Here is a 22,833-nt window from a genome sequence, read left to right as displayed (position 1 = left end):
AGTGGCTTTGCACCACCTTGTGACTCAGGAGAACTCCCCCCCAAGAAAGCTGCCCAGGTTCATGTAGCTGTAAACCTTGAGAAAGCAGGAGGATTTCAGTTGCAGAAAGAAGAATGCCTTGGTCTGTGATATTTTTAGTTAAAATGAGGCAGTGGTGGAGAGACTGAATTTGCAGGACCTCCTACATCAGCAGCATGCACCTATAAATACAGATGAGCTGCTACAAAATCTACAAACTAGAGGTGTGCTTAGGCAGCTCCATTTAAATGGAGTGTGGTAATTCCATTTGTAGTTGGCATGGGTCCCCAATGTGATGCTCTTGAGTGACCTTATTCAAAACTTACTGTTTCTCAAACAGTCCTGAGGTGGAGCGCTTTCTACCCCTCCTCAAGAATGAGAACAACATGAGAAATTTCACCACTGATAGTTTGGTTCAAACTCTGGGAAATCAACTGAACATCACTTGAATATTTCTTTTTCCCCTCCTCTTCTCTACACTAAGTCATTATCAGAAGAAACCCAAAGTTCATCACACACATGAACATGTTCCTGCCCCTTTCTTCTTTCTAGCATGTCACATTGAACAGCAGAATTGTCCTTCCACTAAACCCACAAAGATGTTCTAGCAAGCCAATGCCTGGTAGGACACAGTGCTGCTCGGAGGGTTTACGTGCAGCTTGCTCTGCTCAGCAACAAGGCTTTAATGAGTTGTACTCTGGGGTAGCCAAATGGTGTTGCAAATACAGGTAATCCTCTGAGTACCAGGATCAGGAAACAGTGCAGTAAAATAGTTCTTTTTTCTTGAGCTCATTGCTGAATTAGGAATTAAAAGTCAATTACTATCACTTAATCTTTTACCTGTATGACTGACGGAACCTGAGACTTTGCAGGTAACAATGCTTAGATTGAAAAATGTCCCACTGAGAAACAATTTGTTTTCCTATTGGCATATATATATTTTGTCCTTAGGAGTCACCAAATGGGCAATAACTACCGTCGTTCTCGGCCAGTTAAGACCTGGAATATCTCCTCTTAGCATTTAAACTCCAGACAATTGTACCATCCTGATAATCACAATAAATAGCACAATAAATATTGAGAATCCATTGAAATATTTTGATGTTTGCAAGTAGTGACACTTCCAGTACCACCGAGCAGACTGTACTTCTTACCCCTTTGGAGCAAACCTCTCTGGCCTCCAGCAGTTCTCTCAGGAAATATTCATGCAGATCTATTTACAGTCTGGGCCCTGGCTGGATATCAAGCTCATCTTGATTGTGTCCAAAGCTTGCTATTCTGTTCTCTCTGCAGTTAGCAACCAAGCTGTCCTGCTGAAACAAAGATCATTAATACAGTGTGGCTGCATTTCAAATAAACTATATCTAAAATCCAGTAGAGATTTTACTTCTCCCTAATACTACCATTCCCTGCTTTTAGGAAAGCCAGATTCCTTGAGGTTCCTCCACACACTGTTTGTATCTCTGCCAACCTGTATTCTTAGAGAACTGCTGGCAAGCACTAGTCCCACTGTCGGGATCAGGCCAAGGCGCTCCATACGGTTTGCATTATATTGATGACAAGACACAGGATCTTCGAAGCCAGCTTCATGTGTTGAAATTCCAGTGGCCACCAAGGCCTTCTTTCCCTGGAAGATGCTACATTACTGTTTTGTTTGCCCTTTGACTAGCCTTTATTAAGCCAAATCAATGCATTTGCGCAAAGAAAGCCTTTCAACTGTGGTGTGCCCTTCTCAGGCACCTGCTTACCTGAGCTCCTGCAGCCATGTCAGGGGCAGCTCCATCCAACACCAGCCCTCTGAAGGCTGGTGGGCACACTTCTGTTTCCACACTCAGGCACAGTTCTCAGAGCTTTACATTAGATTCTGATTTCTTTTGGCAAGATCCCAGGTGTCGTTAGAATAGACAGGAGAACTGCTATTCTTGATAAGGTCAGAGGAAAACCAGTTTCAAGACACAAGAGTGTACATGAAACTGGTGACATTTGCAGAAGAGTAAAGCCCGGAGATCTCTTTACTCCCTCTTACATGAAAACCAGTATAAATGATGATGGCACTCAGGTTAGTGAAAGCATTCAGCTTACAGAAAATGAGAAAAGAGTTTCCTTGATAATTTCTCTAATGGAAAAAAAAGCCAATATTGATGAAAATCAAGAAAGAATAATGCATGAACTTGCATTCTGTGATACATAAGACTTGGTTTATGAAGAACAGTTTTTCCTTAAACAATGTTCATAACACAAATTCATATAAAGGAATGCACACTACTCTGTAACTGTAATTGAAAAAGAAATTGTGAACATTCCTTATTGCACTAATGTACGACTTCCCATCTTCCAAGGCTAGGAAGAGAACATACTGGACAAAGAGAGCAGCCCACTTTTAAGGTTCTTCGTTGCTAGTATGATGAAGAAATTACCTCATAATTGGGACTGTCCATCACTTGAAAAAGCTTTGGCCATACCTTGAAACAAAGCTAGTGCTTCAGCTTGGTTATGCTTGGGTTGTTCTTGCCCATTTACTTGTCCACATAAAACACTACGGCTAAACTTGATGACTTTAAGATCTTTTCCTAACCTAAACAATTCTATGATTCCTAAATTGTCTGACTACCTTCGGTGAAAATAAGATTTTCCTCTAGACTTTCATTGTTTCTATCTCCATTCAGAAATATTACCAGTGAACAAATTAGCAGATGAATTCCAGCGGTTTGAACAAATAGTCAGGGAATCCCAATTTTTGGCAACATCATGGCATCCACAGCCTTGAGCAAGTAATCAGTCCTTCCTTTGAAGCAGCTGGAAAATGCACTGACGTGTTTCTGTTGAAAGCCATTCAGTTGTAATGGTTCTTGTCAGGAAAAAATAAGAACAATCTGCTCTGGTACTTGTAAATGCAGCGATATTTTGCTTTTAAACAATTTATGATTTTTTTAAAATAGGGTTTTTTTAAATAATTAAACCACAAAATGTTTTAAAAATTACCCTTTTTTTATTTTCTGGGAGACAATTTCGTTTACTGCAGGGTTTTAAATTTTAGCTTATTTTTGTCATCACTACAAATCCTGACAACACCACTACCAAAAAGTACAAGTTTTTCACAGGGTGGCAAAATCCCTTGCCTGCATTTCTGGATAGAAATGTGTTTTGTTCTTCAAGTATGTGGTAAAGATCAATTCATGTCCTTGCAAGTGCAGTGACAAAACATTTTTAACAGCCTAATAACAGGTGATGGATTCACTGAGCTTTGCTTGTGACCTACCTCTGTCAGTTTTGGTATTTTGACATCTTTTTCTCTGGTTCAAATGGAGTCGACGTACTCAGAAGAAGGCGAGCTGCAGATGGAAAGACCTCTTTTGTAGAGACTTTTCCAGATTTCATAAATTTTTTGGTGAAAGACTATGGAGTTTTCTTATCTTACCCAGTTTAAATCTTAAGTAGGAAGTGAGTTGGCACCTGCAAGAGTCTTTGCCCTGTATAGAAGTGGGGGCACGTCACCCCCAATAGCCACCTCTAGAGAAGGGAGAAGAAGCAGCAGGCACAGTGAAGTCTAGTCCAAAGATTAACACAAGGGTACTGAGCTAAAGATTATATATTAATCTTAGAGACCTCTCACCAATTAGTTTGGATAGCATCTTTTGACTTTCAGATGCTTGATGATGAAACAGTCATATTCATTTTCTCCTTATTCTTTGACAGTATGTCAAGCTTATTTTTTCTCATAATTTTACTCTGATCTTTGGAGGAAAAAAAGTAACTGCAAACAAGCCCCCAAAGCCCAACTATTAGTCATAATAAATATTTTGTAAATTCACACATAACCATGCTATTTTCAAAGTCCTCAAAAATCTTTAGTTGCTGCTACTGTCTGGTGTTTTCTTGGTTTTCTTGGTTTTCCTAAATGAAGTATATGATAGTATCTTGAATCTGTTGCTTAGGATCATTATGCCCAGTAATATGGTGGCATGAATGTAATAAACCAGCTTAAAAGAGTATTTCACCATTGTTTTCAGGGATGAACAAAAAATGGCTGGATGTAAACTTATTGGATGGCTCCTGCAAGGTAATCTTACTAGTCAATAAGCTGTAATATTAAATGTATTGTAAGGCTGAGTGGTGTTCCTTTTCTGGTATTTTTCCATTCTTCCCATTCACATTTTGGTGATAATTACAAGGTCAAATTCTGTTATAATCCTCAGTTTTTACTTGCTCATAATATTTTCATTAAAAATTTCCTAAGTGCCTTAGATTTTTACAGTTGGCTTTTGCCCAGACTGCTTTATTGCTAGTTTGAGAGAGTGTGTAACCTAATAGTTTGAAGTTAAAACACAAAAGTTAATGGCAATCTGAATACACTGCTTACATGTTTATTTATAACAAAAACTTGGAAAATAAATTAAAATTGTACAGAAGACAATTCAATAACACGTGCAGGCTCTTGGTTCAGAATGGAATGCTTTTTCTCATAAGGGTTTGAGCATAACTAGGGAATTGCTCAGTTTAAAATGGCTCAGCATCTGCTGAAAAAGACTAAGAGGTGCTTTGAGTGGTTGCATCATTATTTTAATCCTAATATAGTCCTTTTACATGTTTGAAAAATCCAAGAAAAATTAGAATCAATGAACTCTAGTGCTGCCAAATTATGTTCTGTAGTTAATAGGAAAATACAAATATTATGAAAAATTACAATTCTGGCATACAAGTCATCAATGTAACCTTTTAAGGTATTACATCCTTTTTAGTCTACACATTCCTTAGCAACGGTTCCTTGTTTCGGCTTCTCCCTCCCTCTGTAAGGAACTCAGCGTTGGTCACTTTTCAGTATAAAATCTCTTCTGAAAGTTTTGGAAACAGAACTGGAAATTGTATTGTGGGTATTTTCTTGCTGCTTGCATATATGCCATCTCTCAAGTAAAATGATAACATTTTCACTGAGTATTCAGGCATATCACAATTGGATGCTGATATTTCTCAGTTGTTTTATTTTGGTCCTGATAATATGAATTATTGGTATTTCATGTATGTGAGATGTTACCTAAGGTGTATTTTATGCACGAAGGTCTGTTCAGCTACTCATTTGTCAAAAAGAAGAGTCAGTGTTCACGTTGTATGCCTAAAGCTAGGTTTGCTGGCGGAGCTTGCACATTCACATTTTTGCTGATGTTACTCATTCTGTCAAGTTATAGAGCCAGCATGCAACTGACCTTTATAAACTGAGTCATAAACTTTTATTCTGTTCCCATTGTGGCTTACCACAACACAGACCCCTCCAGGGCAGCAAGCATTCCCCTTCATGCCTTCCCCTGCGGTGTCTGTTACCTCCAGATGGAGGTAAGAGAAGGCCCAAGGACATTGTCAGGGGTGCATATCAGTAGGGAGAAGATGCTTTCTTCATCCTATATCAAATAAAAGGTTAGTGTACCATCACTGTGCTCTGCCTTCCTCTCAAAGGGACTTTTGGTTTTAATTCCTACTTGATACCATGTCTTGAAGGCAAACCCCTTGGAGCAAGACCAGAGTAGGGAAATAGGAGAACAGAGCAGAAAATGGCATTTGTTGTTTTCTGCTCACCTCCCTGCTGGCTGTTTACACGCTTCTTAGCAGAGAGAGCACTACAGTGCTCTCTGCAAGGTCACAGATCTTAAGGTCAGGTTGCAAAAGGCAGTTCAGCAACACTTCTCAGCAGCCAGGCTTTAAGCACTCATTAAGAACAGAACATGACAGCATCAGCCCAGGATGTTAGCGAGTGTACCAGTTGTGGGCAACTGAGTTTCATAATTGCCCACAGTGAAATGAAGTGAGACCCTAAGACCAGGAAAAATCTTTTCTATAATTTCAATTTCACTGCTGCCTCTTTTGCAGATGAAAAAAAGACCCGTTTTGAGGATGAAAGAACAGCTCGAATTCCGCAGTCAAGCCTGTGCTTCTGCTGAAGTCACTGTAAGAGTGACAGCTGCAGTAATGAATTTCAGTATGAAGATTATATAAACATCCTCCCATTCCTCAAAGAACTGGCCAAGACTGTCATGTGTTTCACACAGGCTTCTTTCAGACATCAGGTAGCAATTGCTTTTGGTCATTAGTGGCCTGGACTGATACTGAAATGTTAACTAGTCCTAAAGGTTACAAAACCATCATCAGCTGGATCTGAGCAGCTACTTCAATGCTTCCCAGTTCAAGTACTACATGCAGGAAGGTATTGTGACCGTTAGGTTTTTAGTAACACTACTTTATGATTGTAGGAAGGGTTCAAGGACAAAAAAACTGTCAGGTGTGGAAGGGGATTGATTCAGGCACCTCTTGAAGAAGCTCAATCCACATACAGACCTGGTGGGCTGCACCCAAAGGTGCTGTCATTCTGAGGCTGCTCACTATCATCTCTGAAAGGTCATGGAGACTGGGGAGGTCTTCCGTGACTGCAGAAAGGCAGATGATGCACCCACCTTCAGAAAGTGTGTGAAGGACAATCTAGCAACCTATCAAACAATGATGGTGTGAGCAATCTTGGCAGAAATTTCTGGCCATGTGAAGGAGATGGTGGCAATTGGGAACAGCCAGCACGGATTTACAAAGGTAAATAATGCCCGACCAACTTAATTGCCTCTTGTGATGAGGTGACTTCATCTCTCAAGGAGGGGAAAGCAGACACTGTTATCTACCTTGAGTTTAGCCAGGCTTTCCATGTAGTCTCTCACAGAACCCTTGTATCCAGTTTCAGATGGTCCAGTCTAGCTTGGCAAAAAACTAACTGAATCATTGGTCCAAAGGGCTTATGCTCTGTCCAGAGGCTGGTCACAGTGTTCCCTATGGGTCTGTCTGGTCTGATACCTTTATCAATGACTTGGAGGAAGAGATAGGATGCAGTACTGTCATTATACTTAATGGAGGGTAGGCTTGATATACTTGAGACCAGACCTGCAATTCAGAGGGATTTACACTTGCCAGAGGACTAGGTCAACAGGAACATCATGAAATTCAGTCAGGACAAATAGAGAGTTCTTTATCTCAGATGGACTGACCCCCAGGGCTTGGTTAGCAAGCTAAAAAGGACATGGGAGGCTTGGGGCAGGCTGAACAGGAGTCCGTAGTAAACTCTGGCACCAGTGAAAGTGCATCAGACTGGATCAACAGGAGAACAGATGGCAGATCAAGGGAATTGATTATTCTGTTTTACTCAGCACTCATTAGACCACAGCTGGCATAGTGGGTTCTGTCTTGTGTCTCCCAGTACATGAAAGCTGCTGATAAATGTGAACAATTCCATTGGAGGGTCAGCAGGATGGTTGGAGGTTGAAGCATGAGAATTGTGAGGAGAGGCTGAGACACTGGGGTTTATTCAGCCTATGGAAGAGAACAGCAATTTTCCAGTTCCTAAGAGTAGGTTACTGAGAAGACAGGGCTGGGCTCTCTGCCAAAGAATGAGAGACGAAGGCTATAAATGAATAGGGGAGGTGCTGGCTAGATAGAAGGGGGAAAAAAATGACACTTCGGGAATAATTAGGTAGTGGAACAGATTACCCAGAGGGGTTGTGTGGTCCCCACAAGGGGGATTTTAAGACCTGACTGGATAATGACATAAGCAACCTGGGACCCCCCCAAAGTCCCTTCCATTCTGAATTATTTTATGGTAACTCTCAGGATGGATCTTCTCCATCTTCTGTGTAGAATTTCCTCCATGTAACACAGTTCCTATCAGTCTATGTATTTGAAGTCCGTGTATATGCTGCCATTCGTCCCACAGACCAGGAAAACTATATAAAAGATTGCCCCCCCCCCCCGAGTTTTAACTAAACAAGATCTAAGACTATTTGAGCAAGAACAACACTAGACAAGATGAGACAATTTTTTTTATTGTTTTAGTACGAGTGAATAGATTAAGAGATCTGAAATGTTGTAAAGCAATATACATACTGAATAAATAATATGCACAGGAGAGTCATGTCTACATTATAACACTGGCTAGTATTCAGAATACTTCAAATAAATCCAGTGACATTGGATAAAGTCCATAAAAATGCTATCCTGTCTTCCCTTGTATGAAATTGTTCAAGTATAAAAAAAATCCAATACAGTGTAAAATATTAAATTCCATTTCAGTCAAGAATAAAAATTGCAAGTATTGTAGTTTCACAGGACAATGTAAAGCAGCATTTTCTAGCAAAGGGAAAAATAGTCAGTCTACATACAGATGAGTGAGAAAACGGCACTAATGTATTTGAGAGGTCTACATGAATTAACTAGTAGAGGGAAAAAGAATGAACTAGCAATGTTTTATGTAAAAACCTAAAAAAGTGTTAATTTAAGAGTACCCTCATACAGTGCACATACTGAAATTAAATAAATCCAAGTCAACATCCTTAGTTAATTAGGTTAATATTTAATATGCTACATCTAAGCCTACTAAATAATTTATACCATGAGATGAATACATAATTTTACAGTGTCACATCTAAAGTCGCTTTCTTCAGAGCGCAGCATAGTAAAACTTTCAAAATAAATATTTCTTTTTAAATAGCATAACAATTAAGGCACAGTATAAATCACATACCATTAACCCTTCAAGAACTGCAGTCTTGGTAACAAAAAGTCGCCTTGTGTACTGTATGTTTGCTAATAAATACTTTAAATATAATCCTGAAATAGATATTAAAATTGTACAAATGGTTTCAGAAAAGAAAATTCCCTTACAACAGTTCTTAAAGGTTTTAATTCTTTAGGCTTCTTCCTGCCTTTATTCACAAGTTACGAATAGATGCAATAAACAGAAAGAGAAGGCTGTTGTAGTAAAAGGGCTGATCCTATTTTAGAATCAGAATAGCTGACACCAGCAGTTAAAGTTTCCCAAAAGTGAAACGGGATGGGGCGAGGGATTAGGATGTGACAAGCTCATCACATGAGCACGAGTGATGTGTTCTGTCCAGAACTGTCTGTGTTATTGATTGTCTCTACAGCTGTTGCACCCCTTACTTCCACATCACTTGCTCCATAGTTCCACTCATCCAGAGGACAGAGAAGAAAATAACTTTGGTGCCTGTCCGCCATCTTACTATCCGGCCATCTTCCTTGGGTTGTTTGATGCCTGTGGGTGAGACAGTGAGAAGGTACTGTCTCACGAAGACAACTTTTGAAAGCTAGAAAGGACAATCAATGCTTTAAGTTCATTTCCTCTTAAAATGGATAGAGATTACATATTGCTGACTCAGTTTTTTTCCCTGGTTCAAACTTTTCAAATACCATTTTCTTACTTATAAAAGGCAGTTTTGCTTCCCTGATACTGTAAAGAGTACACCTTTGCTTTTTTTTGGTTCTTGTTTGTTTGTTTGAAAATATGAAGTCCCATTGCTACTCCTGCCACTCTTCCATGACAGTACAGTATTTTCCCCCCCATTTTCTTCTGCCTTGATACTTGAAACTAGACATGCCGCACTACCCCTCCCTTCTAACAACATGATTTGGATGCATACTGTATGAAAACAGTGGAGTAAAAGTCTTTAGTTTCGCAATAGCATCGCTTTCCTTAAAGCTCCTTTAGTTAATATCAATTGTCTCTGTTAACTACTTATACTGGAAGGCTGAAGAGAGGAAGAGAAAGAGCGAGCTTCCTTCGGGAGTCCATCTGCTATTGCATGCGGTCTGTCTGCAGCTGTTGGGGCTGGTACTGGCCAAAAGCCGCAGCGGCTGCCGCGGCGGTCCCGGGCGCTGCCGCGGTGATGGGCTGCTGCACCGCGTAGCCATAGCCCCCCGCTGCCACGTATCCAGCAGCAGCAGCCGGAGAGGCGGCGTACGGGTACTGCTCATAGGCGGCTGCGGCGGCCGAGTACTGGGCATACGCAGCTCCGGTGTAATCGATGTAGGGCGTAGTGGAAGCAGCGGCTGCTGCAGGCTGGACGTGGGGAATTACCACTCCGGGCTGCACAAAAGCCTGTGGATAGACATAGTGAGCGGGTATCCTGTTGAAAGATGGGAGAGGGAGTTGAAGTTGGTACGCGAGTCAGCGCCTAAGCGTCACATCCATACTCCGAACTAAAACAAACTCAATTTAGTTGTTGTTATGTGCATAGGGTTGCCACAATAACTAGACTCAATGGGCCAACTGTCAGCTCACTGGCCCGAAGAGATGCATCGCTCCAAAGCACAGCGTTATAGCTGAGTTGAATCAGTGTTCAGTGTTGCTTCAGGATAGTGTCTTTAATGCCATGAAAGTCTTCAGAAGAGCCAGCATTACTGATGTCAGTTTTAGGACAACTCTGAAGAACTAAGCTCGATTATTTCATCTGGAAAATTGCAGTACTGGTTTTTCAAATCACCTGTAAGTCATCTTTATTACCCTGCTTCTCTCTTAACTACTTGACTCTTAGTAAAATTATTTCCTGCAATGCTTTTATTAGTAGTAACTGAGCAGTTTGGCAGTATCACTATAATGAATTTGACAATAGCCAGTAAGGCAACAAAATGGTTGAACCCTGACTTTATGTAAAGACTTTCCAGGGAGCAGGGGAGTGTATTGTGGCAACCCTACTTAAGTTGCTATGCAGACTCAGCACACATTAATTTCTCTGCAACCTCAGTCACCCTTATTAAAAATAAGAAAAAAAAAACCAACACAGGCGACAAAGGAGTTTAAATAGAGTTCACAAGTGTGGTAAACACAGCAAGAATCACACTTTCCAAACGAACGATAGTGCAGCTCACTCCGTCACAAGAGGGAAGCTACCATTGAGGGGAAGCTACATAGATGCTATTAAAATCCATAACAGTGACTCCTAAGTACATGTGCATCACACTTTTATAAAAATTTGTAAGGACACAAGGGTCAAACCTGTTTGATTATCAGGTCACTGATGTCCTGTTTTGTGCCAGCTTGTTTATTTCTATGCAAGACATACAGCATAGAGTTTTTTGGGAGGTGGGCATAAGATTAAGTCTACACAGATCTGGTGCTTAACAAAAGCAAAAAACCCACAAATTTACAGCTTAAGAAATAGCCATTCTGAACAGACCAATACACAATTTCCCATCTTCTTCACAAAACTTGCTTCCTTGTCTTATTTATTTAGCCCTTCAGTTTTGAAAATTGGTCATATCATTGTCTTAGCACACAAATCTACATACAAGTTAATCTCATAGCTGTATTTTATCATATAACATGATTTAAAAATATATATATACTCAATATAAATCTCATTTTACATTCATAACTCTGTCTTGCATCTGGATTTCCGGAGAAGTCCTACATATACGTATCTCCTTTCCAGCCAATGAATCTTTATAAATCCATGAAAAACCACTTGTGCAGATTTACTACTATTTCATACTGAACTTTACCTTTAGAGACAACTCTAAACACTGCACCAACCTTTTAGCACACTTTAGGCACAGATGCAAATCGTGATGCTAAAAACTGTCCTCTTTTCTACAAATTCCAGATCTAATTGAAAGGGTTTATTGAGGGTTTTTTTGTTTCATTTTTAAAATAACTTTAAGACGTACTTAAATGGTCAACAAGGAAATGTTTCAATCAGAAAGGACACTGTCAACTGGAATCATAGCAAGACATAGTTTAAAATAAGTGATAAGCTTTAGAACAGCTTAGTTTTTAAGAAAAAAAGAGCTCAGTTGATTGTATAAGGAATATTAGCAGATAGAAATGTTCAGCTGTCGTGTTTAAGACACGAACACCACAATCATAAAAACCCAACATGTCAATGAAATTATTTTTCTACTGTGTGGAAAAAGGAAAAATAATTTTAAAAAAAGAGCGATAAATAGGGAGGGATTGGGAAGGGAAAGAAAACAGAAAACAAAACCATAAGTTGGGTTTTTAACACTCACCTAATTTATGAAGTGATTAGCCAGAAGTGCATTTGAAGCATACTTAAGCTGGCTCTGTGCATTTAAATATACATCATTATCTGAGCTCTCCATAGAAAATGGATGAGCATACACAAGTGTTTTGTATTGGTCACCAACCAAGTACAATCCTAATAAAAATAACACCACGTTTTTTAAGTATTAAGGAAAGAGATATAAAACCAAATTTGAAGTCACCAAGAACAACTTCTGCAGCACATCGAAGGAATCTTTACGTACAGTACTTATGAAAGAGAGTAATTCTAACAGAAGAGACAGTAAGCAAGCTTATCAGACTGTTTGTGTTGACTTGAAATGACATTACTAAGATTTTCTGAAGACATTAGGACACTGCCACCTCCGTGAACAAGACAGAAAGATACATGTGCTTCCACTTAAACTCTTGTGACTTGTTTTATTTAAGCCAAGAAACTAACAGGTGGTGAAGTTATGAAACATTATCTGTTTGCCACATCTTACTCTACAATAAACATAAACCCTGTGCAGGCTCCTCTCCACCATGCCATTTCACACATGATGACTGACAGCATAAGCTGCAGTGGGGCTATTTTTGATCATCTGTCATGCTACAACTGTTTTGAGTCGAGTAAAATGGCTTTATATGGCCAAAGTAAATTTCTACCTACTGCAGAGGCCAGGATATGAAGATCTCAGCCATTCAGAACCCAACTGCTTTTCAAAAGCTGAAAAAGCAGTTCCCAGTTACACTGGAAATCCTTAGTATCCTTAATTTTAAATAAAAAGCTGCTGCTTTACTTTTGAGAGTACTAGTGTGAGAAATGCACATGATTTAAGCTCTCTTTCCTAGCAGTAGATTTTATTTTGGAATGTCTATTTACTGTTTTACATATTTGCAATAAAAAAAAAGGGGAAGGCGTGCTTAACTTTAGCAGTAACTGCAGCTTTGAGATATTCAAAATTCCATGACATATACCCCTGCCACATGCCTTAAGACCTTCATTGTTGTTATAACAGAAGATTTGTGTTTAACTAAGACCTCCAAAATAATCCTATAAGCAATAATAAAGTGAATGCTAATTGTTTCAAAGGAAAGAAGGGACTTTTTAGACTAATGCAGAGAGCTGTGAAATATAGAAATTCAGCAGTAGTAGCACATCTTTGACTCACAGCATTACATTCTTGTGAAAGTATATATTTAACTTGGAGCAAAATGTTTTGCTTTGGCCATGGTATGGCATTGTCTGGTTTTGAAGGCATAATTAAAGAGTAGATTTTCAGCAACGAACAGCTTTCCTTTTAACAAAAATAGGTTACCTAAATATTAAGACATACAAGACCCTTACTGTGCTTCCTTTTCTCTGATAACCATAAGGAGGACATAGCAGGCTAACTTTTGACTGTTCCGGCTTCATTCCCTTTTTTCAGATTATCCTAAGTCTAGTATTATACAAGTCATTTGATCACAAACTCGAGAGGGGGCTTTTCCTTCTCTCTTTAAAAAGGCAGAATTGCCTAACTCTTGGAATATCAGGCAGGTAGTATCAGCTAACCATTCGATAATTAACTTAGTAATTTTGTATTTAACTCTGGTCTTACTAAAAACAGTGGGAATGTTTTCATTTTGATAGAAGTACAAGTTTTAGACAGGAAGGAAAGGAACAGAAAATCTCTACAACAGTTATGTCCTACACCAATACCTCCGTATAATCCCAAATTTTCCCACCAATATGAAAACAGAAATTCCATAAGCAAACCAAGAAAAGCTATCTTAGGAAGCAAAGTCATCTTCCCCCTCCATAAATTCCTGTTGAATTCAGAGATAATATTTTAATAAACAATCCTGAAAACAAAGCTTTATAAATAACCAGTCCTGTGATCAAACAGTTTTATGAAACACACCAACAGTAAGATAGATGCTGAATGCAAAAAGTAGGAAGAAATGTTATTTGGCGGATGAACTGATCTCCTCAGCACTGAATAAAGAAAAGTTCCCTGACTTTTCAAAGTGTGTCATGCATTGAAGCTAATCTAGTTTCTGTCTCCTTCCACCACAATAATGTTGTACTTAAGTCAGAATATTGAACTTCTGCATTTTCTCAGTAAAAGCAACATAATGTAATCCAATTATTTTCAGTTTTTTATTTGATAGCTGGGAAAGCATATGTTGTGGATGCCCCATCCCTGGATGTATTCAAGGCCTGGCCAGATGGAGCAACAAGGTCTAGTGAAAGGTGTCCCTGTCCACAGCAATGGGGTTGGAACTAAACAATCTTTAAAGTCCCTTCCAACCCAGGCCATTCTATGATTCTATGATTCTACAACACTGCTGACCATACCAAAATGCAGCAGTACCTTGCTAATTTGCACTCTGTTAGGAAAAGAGCCAACAAAACAAAACACAACCACGAAACATTTGAAGCTTTTGTGTATGGATTAGCAGAGTAATGATAGTGAATCACCACTACAACCGATTTTACGCAGTGTATTAGTAAAGTGTACTTAAAAAGTGAAACTGTGCAAAGAAAGGCTTTCAGGCTGTATTTCAGTGCAACCCATATAGAAAGCTCTAAGAGTGAACTCCTAACAGAAGTAGATTGGAGTAAGCACTGAAACATCCCTTCTTACTGTCATGGAATATTGTGAATGAAGATGTTCATTCATCCTAGTGAATCCTGTTCTTAAGCTCAACTACATACTTTAGAAAAGGTACAGGTCACTGGAAATTCTGAGAAGGAAGCAGGATTAGTAATCTCTGTTGTTTGCACATCATAAAAGAAAGGTAAGAGCCAAGGATCAAAAATGACCAATTTCATATATACATGACCCTACGACCAACATTTCTCCAGACTTATGTCCAGTGCATTAGAAATAAACCCCTATTCATTCTGCTGGAAGGATTTCCCTGGCCTACTCGTGGTTTACATGATCTGGGTAAGTAAAGCAAGAAAAGAGCCCTACATTTGCACAGTCCTTTAAGCAAGGGATTGCCACAGGTCCTCCTTTTCTGTTGTGCTCAGCAAATACTCAGTCTCTCCACAGCTGATCCCTGTGCAATCCACTTGTTCCTCTTTGCAACAAGTACTTTAACTGCTCTGGAGACAAGGCGTTCTGCCTCCTGCCTACCTTAGCACAGGCATCATAAACTGATCATGGCATACGCATTGTCATCTCCTCACACTTCAAAGAAGTGAGCAAAATATAGTAGAGGATAATCATGAGAAGGAAAAAAAAACCGACAAAGTTTGTTACAGTCTCCCCACTCTCAGAAGAATCAACACTCTCTTTTAAAATTACATGAAATTTCTAAGAAAACTTTTTCCTGTGGTTTTCAGGATAGGAACTAGTTCCTACCATTTTGACAAATCAAACTATCGATAAGATATTGGTGCTTAATAGCGGATAGGTAAGATAATCTCAAGCTATTCTAATCAAATAAACATTTGTGACACAGTTTCCCTACTTTATTGTTAGCTTAGCAAAATGCACTATTTTGCAATGGGTTTCTCAGTCAGTGTGCATTAGTGAAGTGACACTCTATGGAAAACTTAATGCAGACTTCACCTCCAAATTATATGCCTATAGGAAGCAAGAGTTAGATCTACTTAGGAAGAGTACATTCAAGTACAGGAGAAATGTGCTAGATATTAAAGAAGGATTGAAGGAAAAACTCTTCAAATTAGAAAGCCCAAATGGACGCACATCGTTAATAGGGAGCTCCACACCCCTCCCGAGAACAAAGCCCCCCAAAAATTATGAACATGCAAGCAATACGTTGATTTACTTAAAAATCAAGAAGTCACACAATTTAGCACTCACTACAAAATATGGTTAAAAAAAGTCACAGGCTACAGCTTGAAAGCAAGGAAAAAAAAAAAGGCCCTTTGCTCCCCATGGCAAAGTCACTCCTCAACAACAAAACCAAAATTAAAAAGACCCCCCCCAAAAAACTTTCACTACAGCTCTTTCAAATAAATAAAAGCACACAGTTTAGCTATCAACACCACTTCATTACTGTAATAAATAAAAAAAAGCACACGGAGGTCTATTGACTATATGAAGAAAAACATACATGCATCGTTAATCACCATTTTAGCTTGTTTGTGTTTGAGTCTACTGGTTACAGAGTTTAATTCCAAACAGAACTATTCCACCTCTTATCATCATATCCTTCTGATCAGTTATCTTAACTGTAAACGATCCCTGTCAGATTAGAAAGAGATAAATAACATTGAGTCAAGCTGAAAAAAGAGAAACGGGGCACAGCAATCTTGCATCAAGTCATACCTCCTTGTTTTTTTATAGAGTCATATGGGACTGGACTGCTTAGTCGGAAGGGCCACGTCCCACACAACTTGACTCAGCTGCGGCATTTAGAACATGACCGACAAGGTGAGTGCATTTATGGGTATATATTTATAAATCTGAGAACTTCAGCACTGCTGGCCAGTTTTAAGGATGCTACTGCAAGAGGCCTTCAATGATCATACTTTTTCTTTCCTTTTTAAAAAAAAAAAAATGAGATTTTTTTTCTCCCCTGTTTGAGGTCCCATTGAACAGACTTACCCGAAAGGTCTCTGTATGAGAGCTGGATGAAGCTGCTGGACACCAAAGGCAAAACCTACCAACAAAAACACATCACATTCTCTGTATGGGTGTTCTTTTGGCCATTTATTTATGCTATGTACATGTACACACGCACACAAATGCAGAGCAAGAGCCTTCACTAACAGCCTCCAGGAACAACGTCTGAAAGGCTGTAGAACCAAAAATTAGAAAGCAAAATGTATCAGTCCACACACACACACACACACACAGAGAGAGAACTCAAACCAGTAAAGTGCGCACTTTCCTAGAGATGTTTAGGAGAATAACTTTTTCTAAACAAGCACAGGTTTTCATTCACATTTCACTTTGTGCCCCATTCTGGTCCCTAACTTTAACCTCCGAAGGATTATATGGTATTTCCTATTCATTAGTGTATTTGTGTACTTTCTAGAGACTTAAAATTTGAGCCATCTCTGCTCATGAGGTCTTAGCATGGGGGGGTCAAATCCCGACTTCAGTTCTTCAAACACCCAAATATAAACCCTGTCTTTCCTTGGCGGGCACTTAATTACTCAGACAAGTGTTCCTCAAGCTAAACATGGGGGAACTCAGAGCAGCTTCCTTTAGAGCACAAACGTGCTCACACTCCACACTCCTCTCGCTCTTACTGCAAAGCAGCAGTTTGGGAAGAGCTAGGACATCAGATTGGCTCAGATGTGGTCTTAGGAAGAGCCATTTCATTTTAAAGTCTGCATAATAGCTCCCATCTGTTTGAAGAGTTTGCATTAAGATACTGTTTGTATTAATAAGACCGCACACATTGGAAGCAATTCATTCCTAGGCCAATCTTACCCTGCAACGATACTGTAAATGGTCAGCGCCACCACATTCCCAGCAGCAGGAATAACCAATGAAGTGTTTGAGCTGTGGAAGTCTTCCTGGGGAACTGCAGATACTTTATCTCTGATTGCTTTTGGTTTTTAAATAAGGCACACGTACAAAATAGCCAAAAAGTTACCACATGCTGCATTTAAAAGTCCAAACCAAAGCACGCCCAAGTGTGCACGTACTTCAGAAACGTGGAGGGCGGCACTACCTTTCGTAAAGTTTTGCTCTTCAGAAACCTGAGGTACGGAGAGAAAAGCCATTCGGGGCCGCTTCCTCACCTGGCTGCATTATCCGCGGCTTGGCACCCAGGTACGCCAGGTTCACGTTGGCTTTCCTGCCATCGATGATGGGGTTGGGGTCCTTACAAGCCCTTTCGGCAGCAGCTCTGTCAGCCATGGTGACCTTAAGGGGCGATGCTGCGCATTAGATCCCTTTCCGCGGGGAAGGAGAAGCCTCTCGCCCACAGCAGCGACTCGGTTGCCCCCCGGGGCGGCCGGGGGGTCCCCATCCGGACCCCGGCCCCGGCCCGCCCGCCTTGCGGAGCGGGTCTCCGGGCGCCGCGGCGGGCGCAGGGCGGAGGGCGCGGGCCGAGCTCCGCCGCCGGCAGATAAACCCCGGCGCGGCCGTATCAGCGAGCAACAGGCGCGCTGGCGGCGCTGCGAGGAATTGGGCAATTCCCCCCCTCAATCTCCTTTTTCAGTAATACCCCCCTCCCGCCTCTATCCAAACTCTCCAGCAGGGAGAAGGGGAAAAAAAAAAAAAAAAGGAAAAAAAAAAAAAGAGAAAAGCAAAAAGCCGGACGCCCGGCACCCCCTCCCGCCCCCCGAGCTCTTACAGCGTCCCCCGCGCAAGATTCCCCGCGATGCCCCCGCCACCGCCCACCTGCCCCCGCCGCCCCCCGCCCTGCCCCGCGCCCCGGCACTTACAAAGCCGTATCCCCGGGACTTGCCCGTCTGCCGGTCGGTGATGACCACCGCCTCCTCGATGTCCCCGAAGACCTCGAAGTACTTGCGCAGGCTGGAGTCGGTGGTGTGGTAGGGCAAGCCCCCGACGAAGATCTTGGTGTAAGTGGTGTCCTTCTGCGTCGTGTGCATCTTCCGCCCGGCCCTGCGCGCCGCGCCGCGATCTGCACCCACGCGTGGCCGCCGGGGCGTGCGGGTGCTGGGCGGCGAGACCCGCTTCCAGACTCAGCCCCGCTCTTTTTCTGCCTTTTTATTATTTTTTTTTCTCCTCTCTTCCCCCGCCCCCCCGTTTTCCCCCCGCCACCCAGCTACAATGCAATTCCCTTTTGCCTTTGCAGACCCAGCTTCTTCCTCCTCTTTCACGAGCGGAGCCCCGCAGCCTCCGGCGGTTTTGAGGTAGGTATCGGCGAAAGGAGGAGGGGAGGCCGGGCAGCAGCCAGCCTGGCGGCCGTAGCGCTGAAAACGAGCAAAAGCAGCAGCTGGAAGAGGAGCGCAGGGCCTGGGCTCTAGCAACTGAGTGGCCTTCCCCCCTAAAAGCCACCGGGTCGGGCACTCTCGGTTCCTCCTCCTCCTCCTCGCAGGGGCGGGGACGGCGGCGGGGCGGACCCCGCGCTCGGCCGCGGCGCTGCCGGGGCTGACACACAGCTGTCGGCAACAGCTGGATGCCCCCCGTGCGGCGGCAGCCGGCCCTCGGGGCCGCCGGGCGAAGGGGCTGCCTCGGGGGTGCCTCGCGGGGAGGCTCGGTGCCTCCCAGGCAGGTTTCCTGCAAATAGCAAGTGTCAGCAGACAGAGTCCGGTGGGGTCAGCGCTGCCCGGCCGGCCGGGGAGCCCGCGGGCAGAGCCGGCTCACTGGTGGCTGGCGGTCCTCTAATGCTTCGATTAGAGCCCGAAGGCTTGTGGTCAAACCCCTGCCACTCTCACTTACCTGTCTCTCCAGGCTAACAAAGCTACGGTGCTGCAACACTTCCACGACTGTTGTGGTCGAGGTGGTGCTGGTGGTGCTGGTGGTTGTGGGACTTGCTTGTGGTTTGGTCGCAAGGTGAAAAAAGAAATGGTAAAGCTGCTTCCCTTGTTTTTCTCTTCTCTTGCTGCCTCTGCCCAATGCTGGGACTGGGAAGGACAAAGGGGAGCAAAAAGAAAGGAATGTCTGTGTGACATGAAGAGGCAGAGGACTGTGGGAGTTGGGGGGAAGGGAGACTCACAAGGAGACAGGAACGATGGGAGGAAGGTTAAAGACTGGGGAAAACAGATGTGCATATGTGTATAGACTTTTAAACCACTCCCTTTTGGTCCCAAAGTCTTGATAAGTACTGGTATCTCTTTTTCCTCTGTCTCCTTCTTCCTATGTCTGTTAGGCTTTTCCCTATGAAGTCCCTTTCTCCCTCAGGAGAAAGAGAAATGCATCAGTTGCAGAAGGGACTTTTACAAAGTTCCTCAGCCCTTCCAGTGCCATTGTCCTAGTCCTAATGGCCTGTACAATACTGGGCCATGCTGTCACTAAACCTTACTTGATCCCTCAGATTCTCCAGGTTAAATTTGGTTTAATATGTTAGGACTAACTCAGGTGAAGTCTAGCAATCCTAGCAGGATGAGACATATGTTGCTTTTCAGATGAAATTATGACAAGCCCTTAACCTTGACCTGAATCCAGTTAGGTCAGCTAACTCTGTCCCAAAAGTTCTCCCATCATGGCTCTCATGTTGATCTGGAACATTGTGTTAAACCTGACACTCCAACCACTTCTGTTCCAAGGGCTAATCGTAACTGTAAACTCTGGCCCAGTGACCTGACTTAAATACGAGCCCAACCAAAGGTGTCAGTGCTCAGCAGAGCCCTGCAGCACACAACCTGCTTAGGAGTGCACTTAACCTCTCACACCCTTGTGGACCTGAAAGATGAACTTCACCTAAAACCAAACATAGTCCATCCCATCATGTTTCTGTTCCCTTGCTGTACCCAGAACTCCTATGTTTCCTGTGGCATCTGCAGAAAGGGGGAGTTAGCCTGGTTTTGCAGGCATTACACAAACTCCTGTATTAAGGCCAGAAAAGCAACACTTGGCTATCCCAGGACTAATTGCAGGTGTATTTAGGAGTTCATCTTTTTCAGCCCAAGTGGAAGACTGATGACTTTGACAGACCTAAACCCTAGTCTTTTGGTCTAACAGTAACAGCAGGTCTTCCAGGATCCAGAAACAAAACCTAACTTTCCACATCTATATCCCAACAAAGGACAAACTTCTTGCATTTAGGTAGGGTTCGTCATGCAGCCCTTGCTTTTACTGCTATGATTCAAAGCATCTACAGTACAGTTTTCAAGCTACTCTGACAGGCTAACATGTCCTCCTGTGTAAAACCAGAAGTGACCCTGGCCATTAACAGATCAAAATATATCCTGTAAGCTATGCTACAATCGTTCTACTACTGTATTAGCATTCTAAGTTTAAGATGAAATTCAGGAATAAATACAGTTCTCCAGTTCATTCATTCCTCTAACCCAGCTGTATCACTAGCACTATCACAAGAAGAGAACCCCTACTATTGAAGGATAACCCCCCCCCAAAAAAACCTCAGTTTTACCTGTCATCCCTGCTAGCATCAGATGTTCTTCTGTTTTGATAGTCCTGACAGAATCTAGGGTACAATTTTCCAGCCTTAAGATTCCTAGGAATTCTGATCTAAATCCCAGAGAAGTGATACCTCGCTATTCTGCTATTCCATGTAATCCACTGTCAACACAAGCCTTTTTTTTTGCATGGTATAGCCTATGAAAAACAAATACAGGTCTCCAGCTCTTGGATGGATGATCTATATCTAATGACCAAATTGGGGCAGATTTGTTACTACCAGCACTAACCTATATATTACTTCAGCAGCCCACAGAAATAAAAATATTTTCCAACTGTATCTCAATCTTAATCATCACTTTAGGTTTACCCAAGGAGAGGTGACCTCTATCATATGGAAATTAAAGACCATTTGAACACTTCAGTGTTCAGGAATATATTGTATACTTCTCTTGTATACTGTATGTTAATGCCAGATCTTGGCCTAGTCTTAACCCAAAAGAGGTGATCACAAATGCCTCAGGGGAGTGGTTCTTTCAGATGACACCCATTTTGGATATGTTCTGACCTCATTAGGGCTTGTGTCTTTGTGCTAGGGATGTCAGTGGACAACTTCACCAATGTCATTTTCCCAATTGCTTGAGATAATATGTATTTTTTGTTTTGAGATGGATCAGCAAGATTACTTACTGCTAGGGAACTGGTTGTGGCTTTGGAATGCGAGTGTGGAAGAAAGAAATGTATTCCTGTATGCTGCAAATTTTGCAGTAGTGATGCCACTGGCGAGAGCGTGACAGTTCGTGAAAGCAGTGAGAACATGTGGAAAGAGGAGTGTAGAGGTAGGGCATTCCTGGGAGAGATGTGAAACTGAGGTTCCTAAACCCATGGAAATTTGGAAATTGAACCAGTGTCACACAGGTTCTGGTAAGTAACACAAAGAGTAGACCACTGTAAAACCTGAGAGCAGTATTGGTCCTGTAGGCAACTGTTTTGGCATTTTTAGGATCTCAGTTTTGAATCAAGGTAGAATGTAAGTCCTGCTAAACTCTTTTATATTGCTGTGAGTCTCTCCTAGGTATGGAGGTATTGTTGCTGAAGGCTATTGTAGCTGACAATTACCTTCTATGTAATTTTAATGGTTTTAAAATATATATCTGAAGCCATACATTAAGAAGTGGTCTAATGTTTCTTTTGGAACCTTGTAACCTGACTTAATGGGAGGAAATCCCAAAAACTATCAGTTACAATTAATTGTCTTTTACTCAGAGATTTTGTGTTTTTGCTGTTGAGGTAAGATAGAATAGACAGCTCTCCAGTTTACCAAATGTTACCACTGACTGGTATCAGAGTAACTGTAATATCATGCTTTTTATTTATTTATGAGCACCATATGCCAGTCATGTCGGAAACCAATGGATGGTATGTGTTCATTCATTAGGTTTCTGAAAACAACAAAGACCCGTGATTGTATTGCACACCAGTCGTTCTTGCTAATGCTTTATTTCAGTGAATAATAGTCGTCTTCAGAACATTCAGTACACCATCAACTATACACGGTTGGAATTCCTCTCTGTGTATACATACACATATACCTACACACACATTTTATTTGCTAACACCGTTACTAGAATGCCCGGGGCCTAAAACTCCATGATTTTTTAGGTGGGGCTAAAGATAAAAGTAATTATTTTTCTGTTAACCTTAGTAAGACCATCATTTTGTCAGTGAGACATTTCTGCTGAAATTCCATAATGCCATAGCTCTGTGAAAGCATTTGGCTAATAACATTAGGCATGGCTTTGTCTGCTAATCTGTGCACTTCCACCAACCACATCCCATTGCAGAGAGGAGCAGAATGTCTAACCTCTGCTCTGCTCAGTGTATATTACATGGGCAATAGTTGACTTTGTCTAGGGAAGCATAAAATACAGTAGTAGGTAGTGCACTCATGTTCCAACAGATCATAGCGTGAGAAACTTGGAAATCTCATCATCTTCTCACTCTTCTTGTTGATGTACAATCTTT

At 41.7% G+C, this 22,833-nt stretch overlaps 1 protein-coding gene and 1 long non-coding RNA gene across 5 annotated transcripts in view; one reads left to right on the top strand and one right to left on the bottom strand.

Moving 5' to 3' along the window:
• The window catches only part of LOC127476395 (uncharacterized), a 38,961-nt gene extending 20,323 nt beyond the window's left edge, over window positions 1-18,638 (top strand). For 3 of the 4 annotated variants that reach the window (XR_007906581.1, XR_007906583.1, XR_007906580.1), the window contains 2 exons: window positions 4,029-4,078; window positions 5,878-7,154. This is a non-coding gene — a long non-coding RNA (uncharacterized LOC127476395). Of the gene's footprint in view, window positions 1-4,028; window positions 4,079-5,877; window positions 7,155-16,149; window positions 16,237-18,580 lie in introns of those variants that run through there. The other variant, XR_007906582.1, reaches the window with a different exon arrangement.
• RBM24 (RNA binding motif protein 24) lies at window positions 7,850-18,583 on the bottom strand. Its single transcript, XM_051799281.1, has 4 exons — window positions 18,207-18,583; window positions 17,559-17,682; window positions 16,411-16,465; window positions 7,850-9,965 (listed from the first exon to the last, which is right to left on the bottom strand). Exons 1-4 carry the CDS (start codon window positions 18,372-18,374, stop codon window positions 9,635-9,637), a joined length of 678 nt encoding a protein of 225 aa, XP_051655241.1. The 5' UTR covers window positions 18,375-18,583; the 3' UTR covers window positions 7,850-9,634.
• Window positions 18,639-22,833: the final 4,195 nt, after the last annotated feature.

This window comes from Manacus candei, unplaced genomic scaffold (genome assembly GCF_025592945.1).
Source record: "Manacus candei isolate 608988 ecotype Guabito, Panama unplaced genomic scaffold, ASM2559294v1 h1tg000049l, whole genome shotgun sequence".
NCBI lineage: Eukaryota > Metazoa > Chordata > Aves > Passeriformes > Pipridae > Manacus > Manacus candei.
Note: the sequence above shows the minus strand (reverse complement) of the source record. Positions and strands in the feature narration are given on the sequence as shown.